The sequence below is a fragment of the Artemia franciscana genome, chromosome 8, assembly GCF_032884065.1.
Source record: "Artemia franciscana chromosome 8, ASM3288406v1, whole genome shotgun sequence".
Classification (NCBI taxonomy): domain Eukaryota; kingdom Metazoa; phylum Arthropoda; class Branchiopoda; order Anostraca; family Artemiidae; genus Artemia; species Artemia franciscana.
The window spans coordinates 560,306-586,246 of NC_088870.1; the positions used below are offsets into that span (position 1 = coordinate 560,306).

At 35.0% G+C, this 25,941-nt stretch overlaps 1 protein-coding gene across 1 annotated transcript; it reads right to left on the minus strand.

Moving 5' to 3' along the window:
* Positions 1-507: 507 nt before the first annotated feature.
* Positions 508-22,407, minus strand: LOC136029855 (serine/threonine-protein phosphatase 6 regulatory ankyrin repeat subunit B-like). Its single transcript, XM_065708311.1, has 2 exons — positions 22,309-22,407; positions 508-4,496 (listed from the first exon to the last, which is right to left on the minus strand). Exon 2 carries the CDS (start codon positions 4,394-4,396, stop codon positions 827-829), a length of 3,570 nt encoding a protein of 1,189 aa, XP_065564383.1. The 5' UTR covers positions 4,397-4,496; positions 22,309-22,407; the 3' UTR covers positions 508-826.
* Between the last annotated feature and the right edge of the window lie 3,534 nt (positions 22,408-25,941).

Here is a 25,941-nt window from a genome sequence, read left to right on the forward strand (position 1 = left end):
TTTCTCAATATCGTCTGATCAAAACTAAGAGAAAGCCATTTAGCCAAAAAAAAGAATTAATATGCAAATTTATTTTAATAATTTATGTGCGGAGAACCAAAATCAATCATGCATTAATTCAAAAACGTTCAGAAATTACATAATAAAAAGATAGTTTTTTTAACTGAAAGTATGGAGCGACATTAAAACTTAAAACGAACAGAAATTACTCCGTATGTGAAATGGGTTGTCCCCTCCGCAATACCTCGCTCTTTACGCTAAAGTTTGACTATTTGCCGCAATTCTACGTTTTAAACAATTAAAACTTTAACGTAAAGAGCGAGGGATTGCGCACGGGACAACCCATTTAGGGTTGTAAGTAATTAGGTACTTTAGGTACATTAGGTAATTAGGTACAGTAATTAGGTACTTTCCTTTCTACTACTGCTTATATTCTACTCACCTTTCTGAACATTTGAGTCCTATATTGTGATCTATCGGTCAAATTGCTTTTACTGGCAAAAAAGATTTCTAATTTAATATACCGTGTAATATATGAAAAAAATAAAACAAAATTTATATAGACAAATGCTCTCAACTATATTGATCGCAGAACCCATAACTTTTATAATTCATCGCTTCTTTTCCTCTTTTAATAAGTTTCAATTTAAAATTCCAAGCTTTCCGCCTTATTTAATATTGTCCATCTCTGAGTTCAATGTTTATACCTTTATTCTCTGACCAGGGCACTCAAAATCTTCTAAAACTTACCCTTGCACACAAAATTAGAGTTAAATTGCACAAAATATAACAATATATTTGAGGTTCTTAATTATACTACTCCTTCTTAACTGATACAATCAGGCTCAAAAGCATCTATCAAATTTTCCAAGTCTTCATTACTTGTATAGTTCAATATTTTTTCAGCACATTCATATGGTAACTCAGTATAGCCGCTAATGAGAGAACTGAAGCATCTATTGGCCGGTTCAAGTAACTTATTTCTTTCCATACCCTTTCTAAACTGACTCTTTAGTATGCTAGCATATGATGGAAATTGCGTTTCGTAGCTTGCTGTTTTTGAAACTTCCACTACATTTTCATTCCTCATATATGCTGCTAACGAGCTTGCTCCTTTTACCAAAATGTCATAAAATGAAATATTGGAATTAACAATTTTCTCTTTCCTCATCCTTGCTAGTTCTCTCAAATATTGATCCTGAATTTCCCTTTCATCATCTAAATCAATGGATTGAGCAATTCTGCCACACCTTATTGTACTCATCGATTGTATATTTTTTTCACTTACATATAAATTTGCCGTTTTCATTTTAACTATAAGGCAAATAATAAAATTAAGAGTTATTTCCCCCCCAAATACCCCACGATCGGTATCATAACAATCAGAAGCATCAGAATCAGAGGTGTCTATAAAAAAGTCTCTATAAAATGACTTTATCCCAGCAGCATTGTCATCAAGAGCTGTACAACCATTTTTACTCGTAATGTTTATGTCGGACCCATGTACCAGGAGCTCTTCAACAGCTTCTTCATGCCCATTATAACAAGCATAGTGAAGGGCTGTTCTGCCATCATTATCTTGAGAATTAACTCTGGCACCATATTTTAGTAACAGTTTTACAATGTTCCCGTGATGATTATTAGTTGCAATGTGGAGTGCAGAAATTCCACCGTTTTTCTTCACATTTACATTAGCTCCTTTATTAAGAAGCATTGTGCAAATTTCTACATTTCCTGAAAGAGAAGAGAGCCATAGAGGCATGTCTCCATTTTTTGTTCCTAGGTTAACATTTGCATTATATTCCAAAATTGTTTCAACAATTTTTAAATTTTCGTTTTGAATGGCAAAATGAAGAGCTGTTTCGCCCTTTATAGTTTGAGCGTCAACATCAGCACCATATTTTAGCAAAACTTTTACAATGTTCCCATGATTATTTTGAGTTGTAATGTGGAGTGCGGAAATTTCATCGTTTTTCTTCACATTTACATTAGCTCCTTTATTCAGAAGCATTGTGGAAATTTCTACATTTCCTGAAAGAGAAGAGAGCCATAGAGGCATGTCTCCATTTTTTGTTCCTAGGTTAACATTTGCATTATATTCCAAAATCGTTTCAACAACTTTTACATTTTGTCTAAGAGAAGCAATATGAAGAGCTGTTTCGCCCTTTATAGTTTGAGCGTCAACATCAGCACCATATTTTAGCAACAGTTTTACAATGTCCCCATAATGATTTTGAGTTGCAATGTGGAGTGCAGAAATTTCATCGTTTTTCTTCACATTTACATTAGCTCCTTTATTAAGAAGCATTGTGCAAATTTCTACATTTCCTGAAAGAGAAGAGAGCCATAGAGGCATGTCTCCATTTTTTGTTCCTAGGTTAACATTTGCATTATATTCCAAAATTGTTTCAACAATTTTTAAATTTTCGTTTTGAATGGCAAAATGAAGAGCTGTTTCGCCCTTTATAGTTTGAGCGTCAACATCAGCACCATATTTTAGCAAAAGTTTTACAATGTTCCCATGATTATTTTGAGTTGCAATGTGGAGTGCGGAAATTTCATCGTTTTTCTTCACATTTACATTAGCTCCTTTATTCAGAAGCATTGTGCAAATATCTACATTTCCTGAAAGAGAAGAGAGCCATAGAGGCATGTCTCCATTTTTTGTTCCTAGGTTAACATTTGCATTATATTCCAAAATCGTTTCAACAACTTTTACATTTTGTCTTCGAATGGCAAAATGAAGAGCTGTTTCGCCCTTTATAGTTTGAGCGTCAACATCAGCACCATATTTTAGCAAAAGTTTTACAATGTTCCCATGATTCTTTTGAGTTGCAATGTGGAGTGCAGAAATTTCATCGTTTTTCTTCACATTTACATTAGCTCCTTTATTCAGAAGCATTGTGCAAATTTCTACATTTCCTGTAAGAGAAGAGAGACACAGAGGCATGTCTCCATTTTTTGTTCCTAGGTTAACATTTGCATTATATTCCAAAATTGTTTCAACAATTTTTAAATTTTCGTTTAGAATGGCAAAATGAAGAGCTGTTTCACCCGTTATAGTTTGAGCGTCAACATCAGCGCCTCTGTTTAGAAGCAGTTTCGCTATTGCGTCCTTAATGTCAGGATTTTTACATGTATTTTGTATTGTAATAAAGTGTAATGCTGTTCGTCCACTTATATCAGTAGCACTAACATCAGCATCATATCTCAAAAGAACTTCAACAATTTTGATGCATTCCGTTTTAACAGCTTTGAAAAAAACCTCAGGACTGTCGTTTAAACTAGCTTTGTTAGCTAAAAGGAATTTAGTAAGGTTTAAATCGCTGTTCTTCACAGCATAAAATATCGGGGTTTTCCCATTTTCATCTCGGGCATTTATATCTGATTCGTTGCTTATCAATAAATTAGCCATTTCTTCTTGTTTATTTATAACTGCAATATGTAATGGTGTTAAACCTTTTCCGTTCCAGCAACGACCAAGTATCGTATTAACATTAGCACCATACTTTAATAAGTCTTCAACGATCTTGACATATCCTTTTTCAACAGCGGATTGCAACAACTCTGTTTTATTTGCATCTTCGGCGTTTACACTAAAACCATATTTTAGAAGAGCTTCAACAACCTCTTTAAACTCTCTAGTATTGCTATGTACAGAAGCCTTAAGAGATTCTCTGTTGCTTTGATTATTAATATCTGGACTCCACTTCAAAATATCCTTAATAGTCCGTAAACTACTGTTTTCAACAGCAAGACGTAGTGCAGTTTTGCCATTTTTATCCAAATTGTCAACTTTAGCTCCATACCGTAAAAGTAGTTCGACAATGGTTTCTTCTCCCCTTGAAATAGCAATATGAAGAGGGGTGTTGCTATCTTCTCCTTTAGCATCAACATTAGCACCATTGTCCAAAAGTAGCTGAACAACTTCTGTAATGCCTTTTTCTGCAGCATAGTGCAGTGGTGTTGTACCCTTATTTGTTCTTACGTTAACATTACTTCCATGTTTTAGAAGTAATTTTGTCATTTCAACTTTTTTATTACTGTTTTCTATCGCACGGTGAAGAGGAGTTTCTCCCAGTGGGCTTACTGCATTAATCCTAGCTCCTTTGTCTAGAATCATTTCAACAACTTCTGTATCACTACTATCAACAGCCAAATGAAGTGGCGTGTCAGAAGACATATTTTTACTGTTTACTTTACACCCGTGATTTAAAAGCAATTTAGCAATTTCTTTTTTTCTGTTGAACAAAGCATCATAAAGCAATACGTATCCTTCTGACCATCCTTTAGAGTAAGAGAGCCCAAACGAATTAATTAGCTCCTTTGTTCTTTCCAGTTCTCCTTGACGAACTGCCCGAATTAAACTATAGTTAACATCATAGTTATCACACATAACCACTCCACTCCTTTTCGACAGTTTTTGGGGTATTAGTGGTTAAAACTTCGGTCCTTGAATTAAATCCTCTTCTCTAGATCCACTTTATTGATTCCCCCTGAAAAAAAAACTTTATATTATATAAACATAATATTTATTTTACAAGCATAATATTTATATATAATATAAATATGATATTTAAATATGACAACATAAAATCTTTCTTAGAGACGTTATCGTTTAAAATATATCTTAATATGTCTGCTTACATGTCTGTAAGTTATCGATTAGAGGCAGGGAAACAAAAGGTGGTTAATACTATTAAGGAATAAAAACAAATTTTCTCATAGGTGCGTAGAACAATTTTGACGTAGGTCAAGCTTCATTTAAGAGTGATTTAACTTAACTCAGGAGTTTCAAGTGATTAAACAGACAACTGGAAGGGGCACAGTAGCAATGCCTGCCACATCTGAGAAGCAAGAAAACATTTAAAATGGTGATCAAAAGAGTGATCCCATAATATGGCTCTCACGTTTACTTTATAATATTACTAATAAATCTAAATCATACAAAGACTTCTCTAACTCAATCTATTTAATGCTTAACTCTCTACCCCATCTTATAAGGTACTAATTTCTGTGGAATTCTTAAACGCAACTTTATGATTTGAAACCGAAGGTTAGAGCTCAATAATCTAATTGACTTAAAAAAAAATCAATGGTTAAATTTTTTTATTGGTTTAATTAACAACAGCTAAGAGCTCATATGGCACTTGTGACCAGAGGTCGGAAGAGCCAAGAGCTTATATGGAATGAGCTCTAGAAATTCTAAGAATCTAAGCAATTCTTAGAATTCTAAGAATCAATAGATTGTTTTAAAAGGGAAATCAGAGAGATAATAACGGTCAGTTTAAAATAAGAGCTTTGAGTCGCGAGGTCCTTCTAAATATCCAAACTTATTAAGATCCGATCACCCACTCGTAAGTTAAAAATACCTCAATTTTTCTAATTTTTCCTCTCCCTTCAGCCCCCCAGAGGATTGGATCGGGGAAAACGACTTTATCAAGTCAATTTGTACAGCTCCCTAACACGCCTACGAGTTTTCATCGTCCTAGCACGTCCAGAGGCACCAAATTTGCCAAAGAACTGAGCCCCACCATTTAACTCCTCCAAAGAGAGTGGATCCAGTCCGGTTACGTCAATCACGCATCCATGACATTTATAAGTGTTTTCCAAGATTTCTGGTTTCCCCCCTCCAACTCCCCTCTATGTTGACAGATCTGGTCGGGATTAAATAAGAGCTCTGAGACATGAGTCCCTTCTTAATATCAAATTTCATTAAGATCCAGTCACCCGTTCTTAAGTTAAAAAAACCTCAGTTTTTCTAATTTTTCCAAATTAATTACCCCCGGCTCCCCTACAGAGAACAGATAAGTACCAATTATGTCAATCTCGTATCTATAGCTTGTGCTTATTCTTCCCATCAAGTTTCATCCCGATCTCTCCACTCTAAGCGTTTTCCAAGATTTCCGGTTTCCAAGATTTCTGTTTCCCCCCTCCAACCCTCTATGTTCCCAGATCCGATTAAAATTGAAAATGGAGCATCTGAGACATAAGATTCTTCTATATATCAAGTTTCATTAAGATCTGATCACCCATTCGTAAGATACCCCAATTTTCACGTTTTCAAAGAACTCCGGTTTCCCCCTCCAACTCCCTTCAATGTCACCAGATCTGGTCGTAAAATGAGAGTTCTAAAGCACGAGATCCTTATAGATATCAAATTTCATTATGATCTAATCACCCGTTAGCAAGTTACAAATACCTCATTTTTTCTAATTTTTTCGAATTATCCCCCCCCCCCCAACTCCACCAAAGAGAGAGGATCCAGGTCTGGTTATGTCAATCCCGTATCTAGGACTTGTGCTTATTTTTCTCACCAAGTTTTATCGCAATCACTCCACTCTAAGCATTCTCCAAGATTTTAGTTTCCTCCCCCCCCCCAATTTCCCCTTCACCAGATCCGGTCGGTATTTAAAAGAGCTCTGAGACACGATATCCTTCCAAACATCAAATTTTATTAAGATCCCACCACCCGTTCGTAAGTTAAAATTACTTCATTTTTTCTATTTTTTCCGAATTAACCGCCCCCACTCCCCCCCAAGATAGTCAAATCGAGAAAACAACTATTTTTTATTTAATCTGGTCTGGTCCCTGATACGCCTGCCATATTTCATCGTACTAGCTTACCTGGAAGTGCCTAAAGTAGCAAAACCGGGACAGATCAACAGAATTTGCAATTGCTACATGTCAGTTGGTTAATATCAAGTGCCATAAAAAAACAAATAAAATCACACGGTTGCCTTATTTGTACTATAATGAAAACCGAATAATTTGCAACATTTAGGCTTAATTTTTTGTATATTGGAAATTCAGCATTTTCATGAGTAATTTCCAGTCATCTTTTTTACCATTTTTATGTATTTTATGTAGAATTACCACGGTAATTCTTTTTCGTATTTTTTTTTAGTCGCTCTTTTGACACACTAAAAACACTGTTCAAAATCAATGTTGTTCCAACTGCTTAGAAAATTAGGATCGTTGTAGGAGTAGGCCTTTCTTATTTATAAACCACGATTAGCCTTGTTACATTAAATTATCTCTTTAAGTGTGTCACTGTTGATTGTATTATAACAAATACAAGAACGCACAACTCGAAATATTTTTTTATTTATCACCCATAATTTCAACAGAAGAAAGACGGAGTATAAAAAACAAAACAAAAAGGGGAAAAAAGCACTAAACTTCCACATAAGGAAGAAAAACAACAGCTATGAGCTAAAAACTCACCAATCTACAACTGAATGTACGTACATATATATACACTTAACTTATCAATTTGGAAATGGCAAGCTCAGGATGAGGCATTTTATACATTTTGATCATTTTAGTATTTCTTGTCCAAGGAGGAAGCTTAAGTAAATATTTAGAAAATCTGAAGAAAGTGGAACTGAGTTTACTTTTTTCACCAGTTGAAAAAATTTCCAAAAAGGGGCTAGGTAAAGGGATTGAGGCATTGCAACAGAATTATAAAGGGACGCTAGGACTTTTTGGTTAAAACGTGTGATATTTTTTACAAGCAGAGCGTAAGAAGCATAAATTTTTCGTACAAAATGCTCAGAAAGGAGTATGTGTGTGTATTTCAGCGAGGAACCAATGGGAAGACCAAGATAAACAACACTTTCAACGGTTCTTAGACAACTATCACCAAAAAAAATGGTGGGTAAGGGGCCTTCAGCTTTCCAATTAAATAGCACAGCATTAGACTTAGCCGACTTAAATTTGAGACCTAGATGATCACATCCATTTTGCATAATTTGAAAGTTTTCTTCTATCCGTTGGATAAACCTGCTTATATTGAAGACGTCGTCAGCATAACACACGAAAGAAACGTTAAAAGCTTGAAAAACGCATGAACAAAAACATAGCGACTGCGCATCTAAAACGCTATTGTTGAACTTCGTTGGCGAAGAGATGGCTCCTTAGCATATGCCCTTCCGAACTGAAACTGTGCGATAAAATAACGAAGTTGAGGCGATCCTAGCAACTTTTGAGGCAGCTTAAGCCTTACTCGGAGCCGTCAGTACATATTCTAAAGAGACAGTAAAACAGCGCGATTAACACCTCGCTTTGCCGCATGCAGGCGCATAACAGCCTGAATCAAAGAGTCGAAAGCTCGGTAGACATCGTGGCCAGCTAGGGCCAAACTTTCAACTCAGTTTTCCGCATCTGTCAATGCTGACGCAACTACAATCTAGTGCATGGGCGCATCCGATACCCGGTTGGAAACCAAACTATAAAGGGGGAACATAAGACTTCCTGCCTAATTCATCAATAAATAACAATTCATAAATTTTACGAAGTGTCGTGGACACTGTAATTTCACGGAAGCTTGAACATTGTGGCGTGGTATTAGATTTTCCTTTTTTTCGGAATTGGAATATGGTCTCCTACACAAAACGTTGTAGGAACAGTGCTAGTATCAAAAATCATCTGCATTAACAAACAAATATGGTCAAAAAGCAGAGAGCCGCCGTTAATTATATTGAGAGCACTAACATTGTCAATGCCCGAAGATCGTTTGCGGTTTAGCGAGTGATGGCAGTTGACAGATTCTCGTGTCACTAAGAAATCAATGGCCGACTGCGCGTTCAGAAAATCTGTCGATTCATGCTCTGCTTTAGCTTTGGTTTCAGGGTCAACAGGAGCAAACTCATTCGTAAAGTGCGCAGACCATTCTGTCTCTGGGGTGTCTGATGCTGAGAAACTACATTCCGACAAGAATATAAATTTTAAAGAAAAATATAGAATTTTCTTTACTACTACTACTATTACTACTACCCAGAGCAACATATAGTTTTTCTCCGGCTCGGAGGGGGGGGGGAGGAGGGGGCAGATGTATATTTAGCCAATCCCTCCACATCAATTCTGTAAATTTTGTTTAGAGAGAAAGTTAAACGTATATCATAGGTAATAGTGGTACCGGTATTTTTTAATTACATAATTATATTATTTAACAAAAGAACTGGTTTCATCAGCTTACAATTTATTTGCACTACTTTTGAAAGATGCATAATATAATTGACTTGAACAGAGCCTCACTCTCTCAATTATAGCCTAAGGCCCGAGCATAATAAAATGGTAATGGTAATAACCTTACGGTATACATTTCAGACACCTGTCTTGTCAGAAGAAAGATCATGGATGGGTGTTTTGTTTTGTTTTCATGGGTGATGGTGTCAACCCAATGCTCCTATAAGATCGGGAGAGGTTCATTCAAACGGAAATCAGAAGTTATAAATCTTTTTTTTAAATGAGGGCAACTTAAAATTAGTTCATCCCAAGCAGTACAACAACTTGAGTAGCCCTTTTTCCACACCCATTTTTGCCCCAGAGACATCCGATCAAAATTTTGTGAAGAACATATTATTCAGCACAGTTAAAAAGTCCCAAAACTATGACTCGGGGAAATTTTTTTGAATAATTTTGCATGTAACAGAATTCCAATATAGAATTAATTTATTATTTTGCTTTCTCTTTAGCGACTCAATTTCAAACAGTTCGTGGTAACGAACTGTAGTAAGGAACGACCCGGCTCAATAGTAACCGAAACTCTAAAACGCGGAATTTCCAAACCAATAGTTACATCAAAAGAATCGCATTTTAATGCTGATTTTGAATATATAAGTTTCATCAAGTTTAATTATACCCATCAAAAGTTACGAAAATGTCTTCGAAAATTTGTCTTATTTTAGAAAATAGGCAGAAACACCCCTTAAAAGTCATAGAATCTTAACGGAAATCACATCATCAGAGAACCTTACTGTAGAAGTTTCAAGCTCCCATCTACAAAAATGTGGAATCTTGTATTTTTTGCCACAAGACATCACGGATGCGTGTTTTTTTTTGTTTTTTTTTTTTCCAGTGGTGATCATATCTACCCAGTGGTCCTAGAATGTCACGAGAGGGATCATTATAACGGAAATGAAAAGTTCTAGTGCCCTTTTTAAGTGACCCAAAAAAATTGGAGTGCACCTAGGCCCCCTCCCAAGCTCATTGTTTTCTCAAAGTCACCGGATCAAAATTTTGAGGTATCCATTGTATTCAGCATAGTCAAAAAACCTAAAGCCTATGTCTTTGGGGACGAATTACTCCTCCACAGTCCCCGTGGGAAGGGCTGCAAGTTACAAACTTTGACCAGTGTCTACACATAGTAACGGTTATTGGGAAATGTACATACACTTTCAGGTTTTTTTGGTTAGGGGAAGGGACTGATGGGAGAGGGTTATGCGGGAGGGGGAAATTTCCATGGAAGAATTTTTAATGGGGGAAGAGAATTTCCATGAAGGGGGCTTAGGATTCTTAGCATTTTTTTAAAGACCAATAAAAAAATAAATATAAAAAAGTTTTTTCAACTAAAAGTAAGGAGCAGCATTAAAACTTAAACAAACAGAAATTATTACGCATGTGAGGGGTTCGCCTCCTCCTAATACCATGCTCTTTACGCTAAAGTAATCTTATGAATTTCAACTATTTATTCTACGGTCTTTGGGATTAAGGGGTCATTCTTAAGGAATTGGGACAAAATTTAAGCTTTAGTGTAAAGAGCAAGGTATTGACGAGAGGGCAAACTCCCTCATATACGTAATAAAACATACGAATTTAGAAGTTCGTTAAGTAAGTTATTTCGTAAGTTACGTATTCTTTTACTAATAAATACGTTCGTAATATTAAAAGTTCTAGTTACCTTTTTAAGTAACCCAAGTATTGGAGGGTAGCTAGGCCTATTCCCCTGCTTCTTTTTTCTCAATATCGTCCGATCAAAACTATGAGAAAGCCATTTAGCCAAAAAAATTAATTGGTCGTATAGAATTTGGACGGGGCTCATTTAATTGGAAATTTGAAGTTATAGCGATCTTTTAAAGAGTCCAAGGTGAATCGAGGGCAACCTGCTACTCCCCCTTCCAACAACAATCATTTTCCATAAAAACATCCCATCAAAATTTTCAGACGTCTATTTTCTTCTGCATAGCTTGACGATCCTGCAATTAGGCCTATAGGGACGATAACCTCCTCACAGCCCACAGAACAAGGGCTGTAAGTTAGGCAATTCATTCACTGTCTGCACATACTATATGTTATTGAGAAAGGTATGAAAATTTGACCGTAACTTTCTGAAAAAACAAAGGGCATTCAGGTGAACCTTCAGAGAAGATTGAGGGGAGTGTTGAACTAAATCATAAAATTTAATTTGTATACGGGCGGTCAAAAGGGCGTAACTCAGGAATAACTGAATTTATTAATTTTTAGCGTTCAGGAAATGAACAAGAGCTTAGAGCTCATATGGCACTTGTGACGAGGTCGGAAGAGCCAAGAGCTCATATGACTAGAGCTCTAGAAAATTTATGTGAATCAATAGACAGATTTAAAAGGAAAATCAGAGACTTAATGCCGGTCAGGATTTCAAATAAGAGCTCTGAAACAGGAGGTCATTCTAAATATCAAAATTAATTAAGATCCGATCACCCACTCGTAAGTTAAAAATACCTCATTTTTTCCTCTCCCTTCAGCCCCCCAGATAGTCGAATTGGAGAAAAACGACTTTATCAAGTCAATTTGTGCAGGTTCCTGAAACACCTACCAATTTTCATCGTCCTAGCACGTCCAGAAGCACCAAACTTGCCAGAGCAAAGGAACCCCCCTTAATTCCCCCAAAGAGAGCGGATCCAGTCTGGTTACGTTAATCACGTATCTACGATGTTTGCTTATTCTACCCACCACTTTCATCCCAATCTCTCCACTCTAAGCGTTTTCCTAGATTTCCAGTTTCCCCTCCAACTCCCCGCAATGTCACCAGATCTGATCAGGACTTAAAATAAGAGCTTTGAGACATGAGTTCCTTCTAAATATCAAATTTTATTAAGATCCGGTTACCCATTCTTAAATTAAAAATACCTCAGTTTTTTCGAATTAACACCCCCAACTCCTCCAAAGAGAGCGGATCCGTCCTAATTACGTCAAACACGTATCTAGAACTTTTTCTTATGCTTCCCATCAAGTTTCATCCCGATCTCTCCACAGTAAGTGTTTTCCAAGATTTCCGGATTCCAAGATTTCCGTCCCCCCCCCCCTCCAACCCCTTATGTCCCCGGATCCGATTCAAATTGAAAATGGAGCATCTGAGTCATAAGATCTTTCTATAAATCAAGTTTTATTAAGATCTGATCACCCATTCGTAAGATAAAGATACCTCAATTTTCACGTTTTCAAAGATTTCCGGTTTCCCTCTCCAACTGTCCTAATGTCACCGGATCTGGTCGGGGTTTGAAATCAGCTTTGAAGCACAAAATTCTTCTAAATATCAAATTTCATTAGGGTCTGATCCACCGTTCGTAAGTTAAAAAACACCTCATTTTTCTATCTTTTCCGAATTACCCTCCCCCCTCAACTCCTACAAAGAAAGCAGATCCAGTCCATTTATTACAATTACGTATTTTGGACTTGTGATTATTCATCCCACGAAGTTTCATTCTGATCTCACCACTCTAAGCCTTTTCCAAGATTTCCGGTCCCCCAAACTCCCCCCAATGAAATTAGATCCGGCCAGGATTTAAAATAAAATATCTGAGTTATGAGGTACTTCTAAATATGAAATTTATTAATAACCAACCAATCCTTTGTAATTTAAAAATACTTCATGTTTTTTAGTTTTTCAAAATTAACCCACCCACCCCAAAGAGGGCGGATCCGTTACGGTTATGTTAATCACGTATCTAGGACTTTTATTTTATTTTTCCCGCCAAGTTTCATCGTGATTCATCAACTCTAAGCCTTTTCCAGGATTTTAGGTTTCCCATCTCTACCCCCCCCCCCCAACAACACCGGATCCAGTCGGGATTTAAAATAAAAGCTATGAGATAAGATATCCTTGTAAATATCAAATTTATTAAGATTCGATCACCTGTTCGTAAGTTAAAAATACCTTCTTTTTTCTAATTTTTCTGAATTAACCGTCCCTCCACTCTGATACCTTGATCACCTTGATACGCCTGCCAAATTTCATCGTCCTATCTTACCTAGAAGTGCCTAAACTAGCAAAACCGGGACCGACAGACAGACAGACAGACCAACAGAATTTGCGATCGTTATATGTTACTTGGTAAATAGCAAGTGCCATAAAAAAGAGATGATCAATTGACCAAAAAGGTAATACCAACATAACTACTGCTACCACTACTACTACTACAACCACAGTACTACATTTAAAAATTTTGAGGAAATTTAAACTAAATCAAGACACTTTGTCGATGCACATTGTCGTATCTTGTGCAGCCGTCTTATTCCCAGGTATGTGTTGAGGAAGACCAGGAAACTATTCCGCCGGCTTAAAAATCTTTAAATCAAACAATTCATGGCAACGAAATGTAAGCAAGGAGCAATGCCGCTCGATAGTAACCAAAACCCTAAAAACAGGATTTTGATACATATATCAAAAGGATTGGCTTATTATTATGATTTCAGATATGTAAGATACATTAAGTTTAGTGTTACGTATCAAAATCTCCGTGCCTGAGAAAATTTGTTTGATTTCCATACAGGGGGGGGGGGGAAACACCCCCTAAAAGTAAATCAATCTTAAAGATAATCACACTATCATATTCAGCGTATTCGAGAAACCTGTAATATAAGTTTCAAGCTTCCATTTGCAAAATGTAGAATTTTGTATTTTTTTGCCAGAAGAAAGATCACGGAAGTGTGTTTATTTATTAGTTTGTTTTTGTATATTTTCGCCCACCACGGTGAGGGGGGGGGGTGGTGATCATATCAAACCAATATTACCAGGCCTTGTTTGAGCGAAAAATAAAAGTAGGCTACTAGTGCCCTTTTTAAGTGACCAAAAATATTGGAGGACAACTGGCCCCCCTCGCTCGTTACGTTAAAGTTTTTTATTATTTTAAAAAGTGGAGTTGTGAGAAAGAGTCAAAATTTAGCGTAAAGAGGGGGGCGTTGAGGAGGGGACAATCTTTTTCATATACAGAGTAATTTCTATTCGTTTTGAGTTTTATTGCCGCTCCTTACTTGCAGTTAAAACACTTGTTTTTTTATTTATTTAATTTTTCAACAAAAATTAAAGATTTTGGCTTGCTACTAAACTTTCAATTTTTAATGGTATGAGCTACCTTCGAGGTTTCAACGACAATTCCTTCCATGCTAAAGGGCCTGGAAAAAATGATGCATTGAAGCTATCCCTCTATAAGTAATAAGTATTAATGCAGTGCCAATGATGATTTTTATTTCTAAATCAAAGCTTACGGTCAATGGAGGCTTAGCATTGTTTATCTTTCAGCATATTAAATAAAAAAAAACAAGTTTTTAACTGAAAATAAAGAGTGACATTAAAACTTAAAACGAATAGAAATTATTCCTTATGTAAAAAATGCTGTCCCCTCCTCAACACCCCACTCTTTATGCTAAAGTTTCGATTGTTTCAAAAAGTAGAGTTGTGACAAAGTCAAACTTTAGCATAAAGAGCGTGGTAAATAACGACGAAGATCACACTGCCTTTCCATCACAAACACCAAAAACTAGAAGAACAATAGGGATTTTTCAGCTTTTAAAGCCTAGCTTTTTTCGCTGCTGATCTTATAGGTCTATTTGTGAAAGGTTCTGTGTTAATTTCTATTGGTTTTTTATAATATTTCGTAAGGTCATTTTTAATTAAATTTGTGTATAGAACATTCAGTGAATATACTCCTAAATCCCTATTTAAAGAGAGATTATTATTAATCTTAAGTCTAATTTCAATTGCTTCTCGAACTACTTGCTTTATGCCTCGATCATTGCTAATAATGGCGGATTCTTCAAAAAGTATTTTGTGGCTAGAATTTTCGAAAACATAGCTTCTCACAGTCGCAGGATATTTGATGGACACTTCTTTGGCGAGTAACTGAAGTTTTATCTTTACCAGAATTTATGAGATTTATGATTTTCAAATTATTGGTAAATACAACATACCGATTATTTTGTGTCCATACTTTTTTAAGATTTCTAGTGATTTTTGGGATATATGGGAGGTAAATTATGTTTTGGGGCTTATCAGGATTCTCAAATGGTAAATTATCGTTGATTTTACGGGAGTGTCTTTTCAGTCTACGGTAAATTCTATTATTAATAAAAAAAGAGGATACCCATTTCCAAAAAGTATGTCCTTGATAAAGTCTAGTTCAGCTGTGATGTAGGAATCAGAACAAATGTTTAGGGCACGATCAACGAGAGATATTACGACACCTCTTTTAACTTGTGGGGGGTGGTTTGATCAAAATGTAAATTTCTATTGTTTTGTATTGGTAGGAATGAGACTTTATTTACAATTTCAATTTCTAAGGTAAACTGTAAATTCCTATCATATGTATTAAAGTGATCTAAAAAACCCCAAGTTCATTTTTCCCATAGGTCCTTTGAGGACGGCCCTTGGACATTATATTCTAATTTGTTTCCCACTGTCTTGAGAAATTCCTTATTCTTTCTTCTTGTTTTTGGTGTTTTTTATGTAAAAGCAGTGTGGACTTCGTTGCTATTTAAAACCACTGCAATTTCTGTTAGCTATGGATTAAATCATTAGGTAATTAAAATCATTAAAAATAAAACCAATTTTCTTGTGGGGGTGTAGGACAATTTTTATGTGGTACTTTAGAGTGATTTACCTTATCTGAGGAATTTAAAATTATTAAATAAGCATCATTGAAGAGAGGCCACGGAAGAAATGCCTCTTTCACAAGAGGAATAAGATGACATTCAAAGTGGAATCAGAAGAAGAATAAAATAATATAGTTTTCACGTTTATTTACCTTTTTAAAAATAACTATAAATCGTTTATTAAATGCTTCTCCACCTCAGTCTATTCATTCTCTACTCATCTCGAGAGGTTTCAATCTCTTTTGAATCCTTTCTTACGACTTTATCGTTTGACCGCAGATGAATAATGAAAAGAATATCAACATGTAGTTGTTTTGAGACTAGCATTAAAAATAATATTCCATAAAAAGTAAATTCACGCATAATAAACTTGTAATAAGAACTCCCACTAGGTATTTTGAGGTTTGAGCGCAAGTATTTTTCTTGATTCAAAATTATGAAGTTTTTTGAGGATATGACCCACCAGTGGTAGAGAAAAGTTTTGTAGTAGCATCTTATATACAACTTAAGTTACAGTATCCCATTGAAAGGGCTAACTGGGATTTGGTGGAAATCAGCCTCTCTTCCCTGGCCTTTCCTGCTTGTACTTCCCCCTGAAAATTGATCAAAAGTCATTTCATCCTAAAACATCGAAAGGTCAAATGTAATAAAAATTGATCAAAAGTCAAATTTGAAAATTGATCAAAAGTCGTTTCATCCTAAAACATCGAAAGGTCAAATGTAATAAAATGCTCCCCCCCCCCCGTGTGGTCAAATGTAGCATATACACAGAATTGTATAAAAGCAATGAATATTCAATTAAACTTCTTCTTCAAATTGATTTAAACAACGGATTCCGCACATATAATTTTTATTTAGCACCATACCTATAGCCTAATTCAGGATAATTTCCGATCATTATTGGGATAATGGGTATGACTAAAGTCATGTGGCAAATCTTAAGGAATGGTATCAGGAACTATTTAAGAATTGTTTAAAGTGGCATTTTATAGTGTTTCCTACTGTTGAGTGGGAATACAGCCCCAATGCCCACTTTAATAACAAAATTTTCACTTTACAACTTGTAGAAAATTTCTGTTCAGATTTTATCATAACTCAGTCAATTAAATCCACTTTTATCCAAACATTGCATATAATCTACAGCTATATCAGGGTCCAGTAGGAGAAGCCAAGCCCAATGGTTAGTGTGATGATTATATTTGGAAGGAGTGTGAAATAGGTACAGAAAAGGTACCAATCTTTAATATTTTAGACTTTTGTCTACTCTTCTTGAGGAATCTTCCTGCATAATTACCCAATATAAAAGGATAGAGAGTAGGCATGGTCCCATGGTTTTGACTTCTTGGGTACAGGCTTGAGTAAATCCAACCAAGCTTTAATCTGTTCTTGAGTTAGAACTCTAAAGAATATACCTCCAGACTCAAAAAGCATTAACTACCTTCCAGGCATTGCGCTAATACTCCCACCCTCATAAGAAGTCAAGTCAAATGAATTAGAAAATTAGAGTGAGAATTTAACATCTTGCCTTTTTTATTCTATTTGGTCAAGAAGTTCTAACCAAGTTGTAAATTTACTCTACCCTCTAACAGCCTTGACTGCTACTAGCAAATTAAGAGGTAACCAGGGCATATGAACATAGAGCCATAGGACATAAAGTAGTAGGTCCTCTCTTCTCCCAAAGTAACTCAGTGAGTCTGGTTTAAAAGTAATTAAAAACACATTATTATGGTGAACTTGCAACCAGTAAAATGTGTAATTGCCCAAGATTTTGGGACATCCCCTAATTTTTCAAAATCCAAAGAGATTGTTACTGTGATTAAAACTAACTGTTAAGATAGACATGGTACATGTTATTCTATTTGTCAATTGTCTATCCCTTGGCTCTTGCTAGATCAGAAATCAGTACTGTTGTTGTTGTTTTGTCAATGTAATTTTTTTTTCCTTCTACAGATTTTCAAGTCGCACTTGTTCATGGGCTCTCGATTTAATTATAACAATCATAAATGAAATTAAATGAAATTTGAGTGTCAAGAATTAATTTGCATAAAATATCTTTTGATTAGAAATCTGTTTTCAGAATACATGTTTTTTTACACTTGTTCTATGGGATAGGAATGAAATTTCAAAGGGGATGAATTATAAGCCTCTAGGTAAGAATTTTTGATAATCAAGTTGTAATAGTAAATTTAATATGGTTCCTTTCCTTCCCTTTTCATTCGAGAAAGAGAACCAAAAAGTACCATTGTTGGTTCCAAATGGCACTGAATTGTCATTTTATCAAGAAAGACTTATGAAGATACATAGGCTATATATGAGCATTTTCTTTCAAATACACCTCTAAGCAGATGTTCCAATCTACCTTTGGAGCAGGAGAAAAAAAAACAGATCAGTGACACAGACCCTTAACTATTGAAAAAACAAAATTGTGATAATCAAGGTGACTGGAAAGCACTAATGAAAATAGACTGAATGTTCAATAGGCCTATATAATGGCATTAGTTTCTGGAATCCTACAAATTTTTTTAACGTTTGAAAGCACAAATTTTACAAGAGGGAATGTTACAAATATATTTAATTTTCAGTTGCGTGCTTATGAGGCTATTTTGTCATTTTATTAGTGTTTTAATTGATATATTTTCATTATGTTTTAATTACTTTATTTGGCTGTGGTTCAATTTTTGATCCTAAATGAATATACATTTGACCTATCAATGTTTTAGAATAAAATGACTTTTGATCATTTTTCAAGGGAGGTACAAGCAGAAATGGCCAGGGAAGAGAAGCTGATTTCCACCAAGTCCCTGTTAGACCTTCAAAGACGATACTAGAACTTTAAGTTTTAAACAAGATATTACTACAAAACTTTTCTATCCCAATGCTGGGTCATATCCTCAAAGAACTTCATAATCTTGAAACGAAAAAAATCCCAGGGTACAAACCTCAAAATACCTATTGAGAGTTCTTATTACAAGTTTATTATACATAAATTTACTTTTCACAGGAAATTATTTTTAATGCTAGACTACTATCAAAACAACTATCTGTTGATTATTCTTTTCATTATTCATCTGATGTCAAACAATAAAGTTGTAATAAAGGATTTTTTTAAATCAGACCCTCATGAGATGTGTAAAGAGTGACTATGAATAGATTGAGGTGGAGAAGCATTTAATAAATCATTTATAGTTATTTTTGACATGGCAAATAAACGTAAGAATTATATTATTGTATTTTTCTTTTGACCACACTTTGAATGTATTCTTATTCATCATGTGAAGGAGGCATTACTTCCGTGGCCCCTCAGCAATGATGCTTGTTTGATGATTTCAAATTCCTTAGACAAGTTAAATCCTCCTAAAGTACAGTCCTACCTACATCAATATTGTCCAACACCCATGGAAGAAAATCGTTTTTACTCTTAATGTCTTTAATTACCTTATGATTTAATCAATTGCTAACAGAAATGGCAGTTGATTTAAGCATTATAGATTGTACAACTTACCCACCCCACCAACCCTCAAATCAAAAACATTATAAAGTCTTTTTTCGGGGGGAGGGGGCAATCAAGAAAATTTGCCTGGTTATGAGGATTTAATTCAAAGGCAGCAGTTTTAGCAACCAATACAACAAAGGATGTGAATAAGGAGCAGAGCATCTCCTTATAATTTAAACTATGGGTAGTTATTTCCTCCAGTTTGTGAAGGATATTAAGAACCAACTTAGCAGCTAATCAATTCTTTTGAACTGTCCTATTCAAAAGAATGATGAGAATAATCCATATTACTTTGTGATGTTTTCATCATCAAGAATATAACAATTGCTAAGTAACTTCGGATTTAAGACTGTAAAGTTAAAAATAAAACTGCAGTAGCTTGTGATATGCCACTTCATTTGGCTGGTATTAGTGCTGATATTGAAGTTGTGAAGTTGATTCTAAACAAAGGAGCTAAGATTGTATGCAAAAGCTTGGACAAACTCCAGTTCACTGCATAATAAAAAAAAGGAATATTAAAATTATTGAATTACTTTTAAAGCATGGATGTAATATTAAGGAGAAAACAAACAATGGCGAAAGTCCACTTCATTTAGCAGATATTAGCAAATACTCAAACTGTTGAATATCTTTTACAGTAGGGCACTGATGTTAATATAAGAAGAAATGATTGTGCAAGTCCCCTTCATAAAGCTTCTTTAAAAGGATACTCACAAAGTATGAAATCATTGCTAAAGTATGATGCCAGAGTTAGCTCTAAGAGACTAAGATGGGAAAACGGTACCTCATTATGCTTGTTCTAAAGGGTGCAGAAAAGCTGTTAAAACTATTCTGAAGTATGGATCTGACATAAATATTATGAATAAAAATCAATGCACAGCTCTTGATAACAATGCTGCTTGGATTAAGTCACCCCCCCTTAACTGATTATTATGAATACTTCATTTAATTATGAGGTTTTTTTATGACTTTGATCAGGGAAACTAACTGCTAAGCATATTGTTTAGCAAATCCATAGGTATGGCAAGAAAATAAACAATCAAAAAGTTTGATAAGGTGTAATATTGATTGTAACAATGATGATGAAAGGGATTTACTGGATCAATGTGTGAGACAACTGTAAAGCATGAAAAGGGAGAAAATTGTCAATTCTAATATAAGAATTTACTTAAAGGAGAAAGCTCATTAGCAAAATAAATGAGGAATTAAAATATGTTGTAGTTTTCAAAACAGTCAACTATGAAACAGAGTTTCCATTATATGCTAGCACACTAAAAAGTCATTTCAGAAAGGATATGGAAAGGAATGAGTTACTTGAACCAGCCAATTGATGTTCTAATTCTCTCTGTAACAACTTTACTGAGTTACCATATGAATTTGCTGAAAAAGTATTAAGCTATCTATGCAATGATGACTTGAAAATTTTGATATATGTTTCTTAGCCTCATTGCATCAGTTAAGGAGGAGCTGCAAAATTGAGGGCTTATTCAATAGATTTTCAGTCGATATGCTTCAGCTTTATTCAATAGAACTTTCCTACATCATGGTGAGAAAATGATTTTTACCAGAAATAAGACTATACTTAGCATTAATACTAAAGCCACATGGTGAGTTTGTGATACCAAAGACAATTGGTTTCAAGTTTTTGACTGTAAACAGACCTCCTTCATAATATAATTCTAATAGTACAAGGAGATTGAGTTTGAACATTATATTGTCTGTGCTTGGTCAACATAGATAACTCATTTATATGAAGACTTGAACATGACTGCAACATATTCTTGGGGAAGTTAGCATAATCTATTGATTTAATTTTAAGTTTATGTTAGAAGCCTTTGATTTTTCCATTCCCCCTTAACTGATGCAATGAATCTCAGAAAACTATCAAGATTTTCAAGCCTTTTTTACTTAGATAGCTAAATATTTTTAACACAATTATACAGCAGCTAAGTTCTTAAAGAGAGAATAAAAACTTCTATTGGCTGGTTCAAGTAGCATATTCCTTTCCAAATCCCTTCCAAAATGACTTTTTAGTATGCTAATATAGAATGGGCACTAGTTCATAGTTGGCTGTTTTTGTAACATTCAATATATTTTCATCTCTCATATATGCTGCTACCAAACTTACTCCTTTTACCAAAATGTCATAAAATGATATATTGGAATCAACAATTTTCTTCTTCTTCATGCTTTCTAGATATCTCACACATTGATCCTGTAAATCCCTTTTGATTGTCAACATTAAAATCAATATAGTATGTTATTAAACTTTTTGATCATTTAGTTTCTTGACACATATATAAAGTTGCTGCTTTTAAGTTTCATCTTAAAATCCATCTGTATGTCTATATTCAGGCTACTCTATTGTATTACAAGGTAAAAAAAACATCTGTATGACTTTATTTAGGTTGCTTAATAAATGATATCATGTAGGCCTATAAAAATCCATCTGTATGACTTTTGGTTGTTTCCTCTATGGATCACTGAGGCAATATATATCTTCTGTATGACATTTTAGTGAATTATATATATTAAGGAGAAAAACAAAAGAGAAATTTATGACAGTTCATATAACTGACTTACCAATAAAGTAAACATACCACTTGATGCCTTCTTTATGTTCTTTATGAAGATTCAAAATCACAAATTCAAATTTAAGCACTTTTTGACCTAACCTTACCTTATTATATATAATTTTAGCACTGAGAAAAGGTAGTATTATTTTGTCAAAAACAAGCAATAACTTGTAGGCCTACTTTAATTGAAAATTTGTCATTTTTAAAAGCTCAAAAAGTGCTTAAATTTGAATTTGCAGTAGAAGCAATTAGTATATTTGTAAAGAACATAAAAAAGGGAATCGAGTGGTATTTTCACCTTATTGGTAAGTCAGTTATAAGTACTGTTATAATTTTACCAACCAAAAAGTCATTTGTAAAATTTTATTAGTACTTTTCTATGACAATTTGATGCTTAAAAAGTCATAGAGCAGACTTTATATCATTCACAATGTTTAGAAGAAACATAATTTTGGCTTTTGTTTGACTCTTTGTATACTTAGTAGTCAAAAACCATCTTTACTCCAATACCTTGAGCCAAATTGATTGTTAGGACTAGTAGCAAATCTCTGAGTTGAATAAAACCAGTAATTTTTTCTTAATTTCAGTACATCTAAGAATAATTACCAATTACTCTTGTCACACTGAACTTAAAGCATAAAACAAAAAGCTATTAGTTTGGCAACAAATCTACACCCCAAACGATTCGTGCTTTGATATTTTAAACTTTCTGCTAGTAAGAGTTAATGTTTAAATGAAATAACTTTAAAAAAATTATTGCCCAAATGAGCCAAATTTAAAAATACTTTTGTACAGGTAACTTACCTACAACATAAGGAGAAAAAAATTACATTAAAATTAAAGCACAGCGGTTTGAATTTTTTTTCAGCATTAAATCTTCTCTTCATTTTGGGTATTTAGGTTATACTGGCCGAGTGAAACAGCTTTCCATTCACCAGATTTTACTTTTACTGGCGAAAAGCAATTTTAAGAGCATCTAATTTGTGTTTTGTGCCTTAAATTGCACTAATAGAGCCTGATTTTAAAAAAAGAGTAAAAACACATGTGAAAATATTCCGAAGAAATAAGCTTCGATACCAAATTGGTTAAATTTTTTGGGGCAACTAGTGGACTTGTAAGGAAAACGGTGGGTTATCGCCAATTTAATCCAATTCCTTTTATTGGGAATGACTTTTTGATATTCAGTAAAATTCGGACCAAAAGTCAGAAACTAGACTGAATCTAGAAAAAGTAGCTACAGTAGAATCTCAGAATCCCGAAATGGATCCGATTTCAATAACAATTCCAAAATCAAACAGCGAAATCGTCCCCTGAGAGCGGTTTTGTCGTAACTAAGGTTTTCTAAATTCCGAGAAAAACGACATTGAAAATTTTGCCTTTCCTGGAACTTATACGGTACAACCGATTTTTTTCGCAAATACATAAAAAAAAGAGAAAAAATAACTAAGTGGGTCTCCCAAATATTAGATGAAAAAGGTAAAGTTTTCATTGTCAAAAATTGAAATGTAATACAGATACGACAATCCGACCTTACCGAAATTTTAGTAAACTTCCATACGACAAAATTATGTGGGCTGCTTATTCTTTTCACCATGAAGATACGACATACGAGTTCTAATGCAGTAATACTATTTGAAAAAGTATAAAATTAACAAAACATCAGAAATGTTCATTTTTTATGAGTTTGTTTGCTGGCCACCGTTTTGCTTGAATGGAATATTCCTCTGGATATGGATCCCGCGTAGACGAAGAAGCTTCCAAACATTCAGTAGCCCCTTTGGCCTTGTAGTACTGTTACATCTTGGTTTCAAAATACTTCTGGTCTTGGTTGGGGATGAACTTCAGGAGATACTTGACATCTTTGATTTTCGTATTAGGTAGATCAATATTTTTGCCACAAAGTTTGGGCAAAACAAGACGTTCAGCAACACGGACAGTCAAAGTGTTGGGACACTTTTTAACCGAAGTACATTCTTGTGATATAATAGCCATTTGCAAGCCTATAGAGAAGGAAGTTTTGAACCAAACTCTCTTAGTGCTATCCTGACAGAACTCTAGTTGGTTTACCGTTGAATATGGTACCAACGAGTACTCATACAGCTTTGTTGGCTTTTGAAAGTCAATGAGCTTTGATTGGGTCACTTGCAGGACATTCAAAGGACATGTCTTTCTTACTTTCAGTAACTTCCTCACCAGACCTAGTGGACAATTCTTTATCGGGTACTTTAGTCCCCGCTCAATAGTGCTATGTACAGCATCAACCACCTGTATAGTCGAATGACCTGGTTCACAAAACTTCATAATCACTTTTTCTAAGCGTGGAAACTTCCTTAGAACATCTTGAATGGCGAAGCTTAGAATTAAGTTTTGGTTCTGGGACACGACGGAGTCCAACCAAGTAATTGATTGACAGATATCAGGGTAAGGATCAATAAATTTTTCCAGTATGGCCACTAGTCCACTAGCTATTTCGTTTGCTCCACGTCCAGCCTCAAACTCGGACCAAATGCAATAGTATACCTCATTGATTTTCTTACTGTCTCAGACTATTTGAGAAACTTACTGTTTCATTATAAATCCATTTCTTTAATGTTATATAATCCACAAGCATCAATTTAACGATTAAGTGTGATAAATAAATTTTATTCTGCCGTTTATGCCGTTTTCTTCTTCCTTGACGCCAAATTTTCAATTAAAGTATGCGTTTTCGGTCGTTTTTGACAAAATAATGCTGCGTTTTCTCAGCGCCAAAATTATTTATAGTCAGGTTAGGTTGGGTTAATTAGGTTAGGCTGGGTTAGTTAGGTGAGGTCAAAAAATGTTAAAATTTGAATTTGCGATAAAAGAATTATTATATTTAAAAGAACATAAAAAAGGCATCGAGCGGTATGTTCACTTTATTTGTAAGTCAATAATATGAACTGCAAAAATAAAATACCGACAAACTGGTGCATTACAAGGAAGCACTACCAAAACACGATCATAGCCAAGATTTATTCTGACCACTGACACGCAACAAAAATCATAACAAATCAGGTTTTGGTCCTATCAAATTGTATTCTATATATGTACAATCTATATATATAAAAATAAGTTGTCTGTGTGTGTGTGTGTCGAGTAACGTCATGTTTGTGTGTCGACTGATGTCATGTTTGTCGACTGACGTCATTATAAGGATTGATCTGTATGTGTCATGAAGTTGTTTGTCGACTGAAGTCATGTTTGTCAACTGATGAAATTACATACCGGGACACCGGGACACAAATGACGACCGGGACACAGGGAATATAAATGACGATCGGGAACCTCAAAGAGAAATTACAGACTGGGACACCCGGACACAAATCACGACCGGGACACAGGGAATATAAATGACGACAGGGACACAACTACAACGGGGACGCCGGGGGCACAGGCAGGATATATGAATGACAACCGGGACACAGGGATTGTTCGAATAGAAATTACTACCGGGACACCGGGACACAAATGACGACCGGGACACCGGGACACAGGGAATATATTTGGGGTATCTGAATACAGATTGTTTTTCCCATGGACAATTATATGTTGCATGTTCAAGAGTCGGTAAACCTGACAATCTATTTATATGCACAGACAATGGGACAGCCAAGAATGTTGTATATTCGCAAGTCTTACGTAGTAAAAATATATATATCTCTATCTATATTCACAGGTGGGACACAGGGACACAACTACAATGGCGCGTAACCAATATGGCGCGTAACGACTTACGCGCTAGGGGCGGCTTGGGGGGGGGGCGCGAAGCGCCCCTACCAACTAGGTGTTGGGTCGCTGCGTATAAATAGATTGTCAGGTTTACCGACCCTCGAACATGCAACGTACAATTGTCCATGGGAAAAACAATCAGTATTAAGATCTATACCACATTTTTCTAATGATTGACCTTGAGCTTTGTTGATGGTGATTGTAAATGCTAATCGAATTGGGAATTGCAATCTTTTAAATTGAAAAGGCAGGTCCGTTGGAATCATGGGAATGCGAGGAATAAGAACAGCCTCACCCCCAAAAGGCCCTGTCAAGATTTTGGCCTCTATTATGTTTTCCATTGTTGTTTTTTACGGCAAGCTGCGTGCCATTGCGAAGCTTCGGTGGGATTATGTTACGTAATAATATTATTGGTACGCCTATTTTTAGTTGTAGCACGTGTGGTGGAAACCCTGAAAGATCCACGGAATTTAAAAATTAAGATGGATA

Bases quoted from the DNA above. Each gene is read 5' to 3' on its own strand.
- LOC136029855 (XM_065708311.1), bottom strand. From the start codon at position 4,396: ATGTGTGATAACTATGATGTTAACTATAGTTTAATTCGGGCAGTTCGT.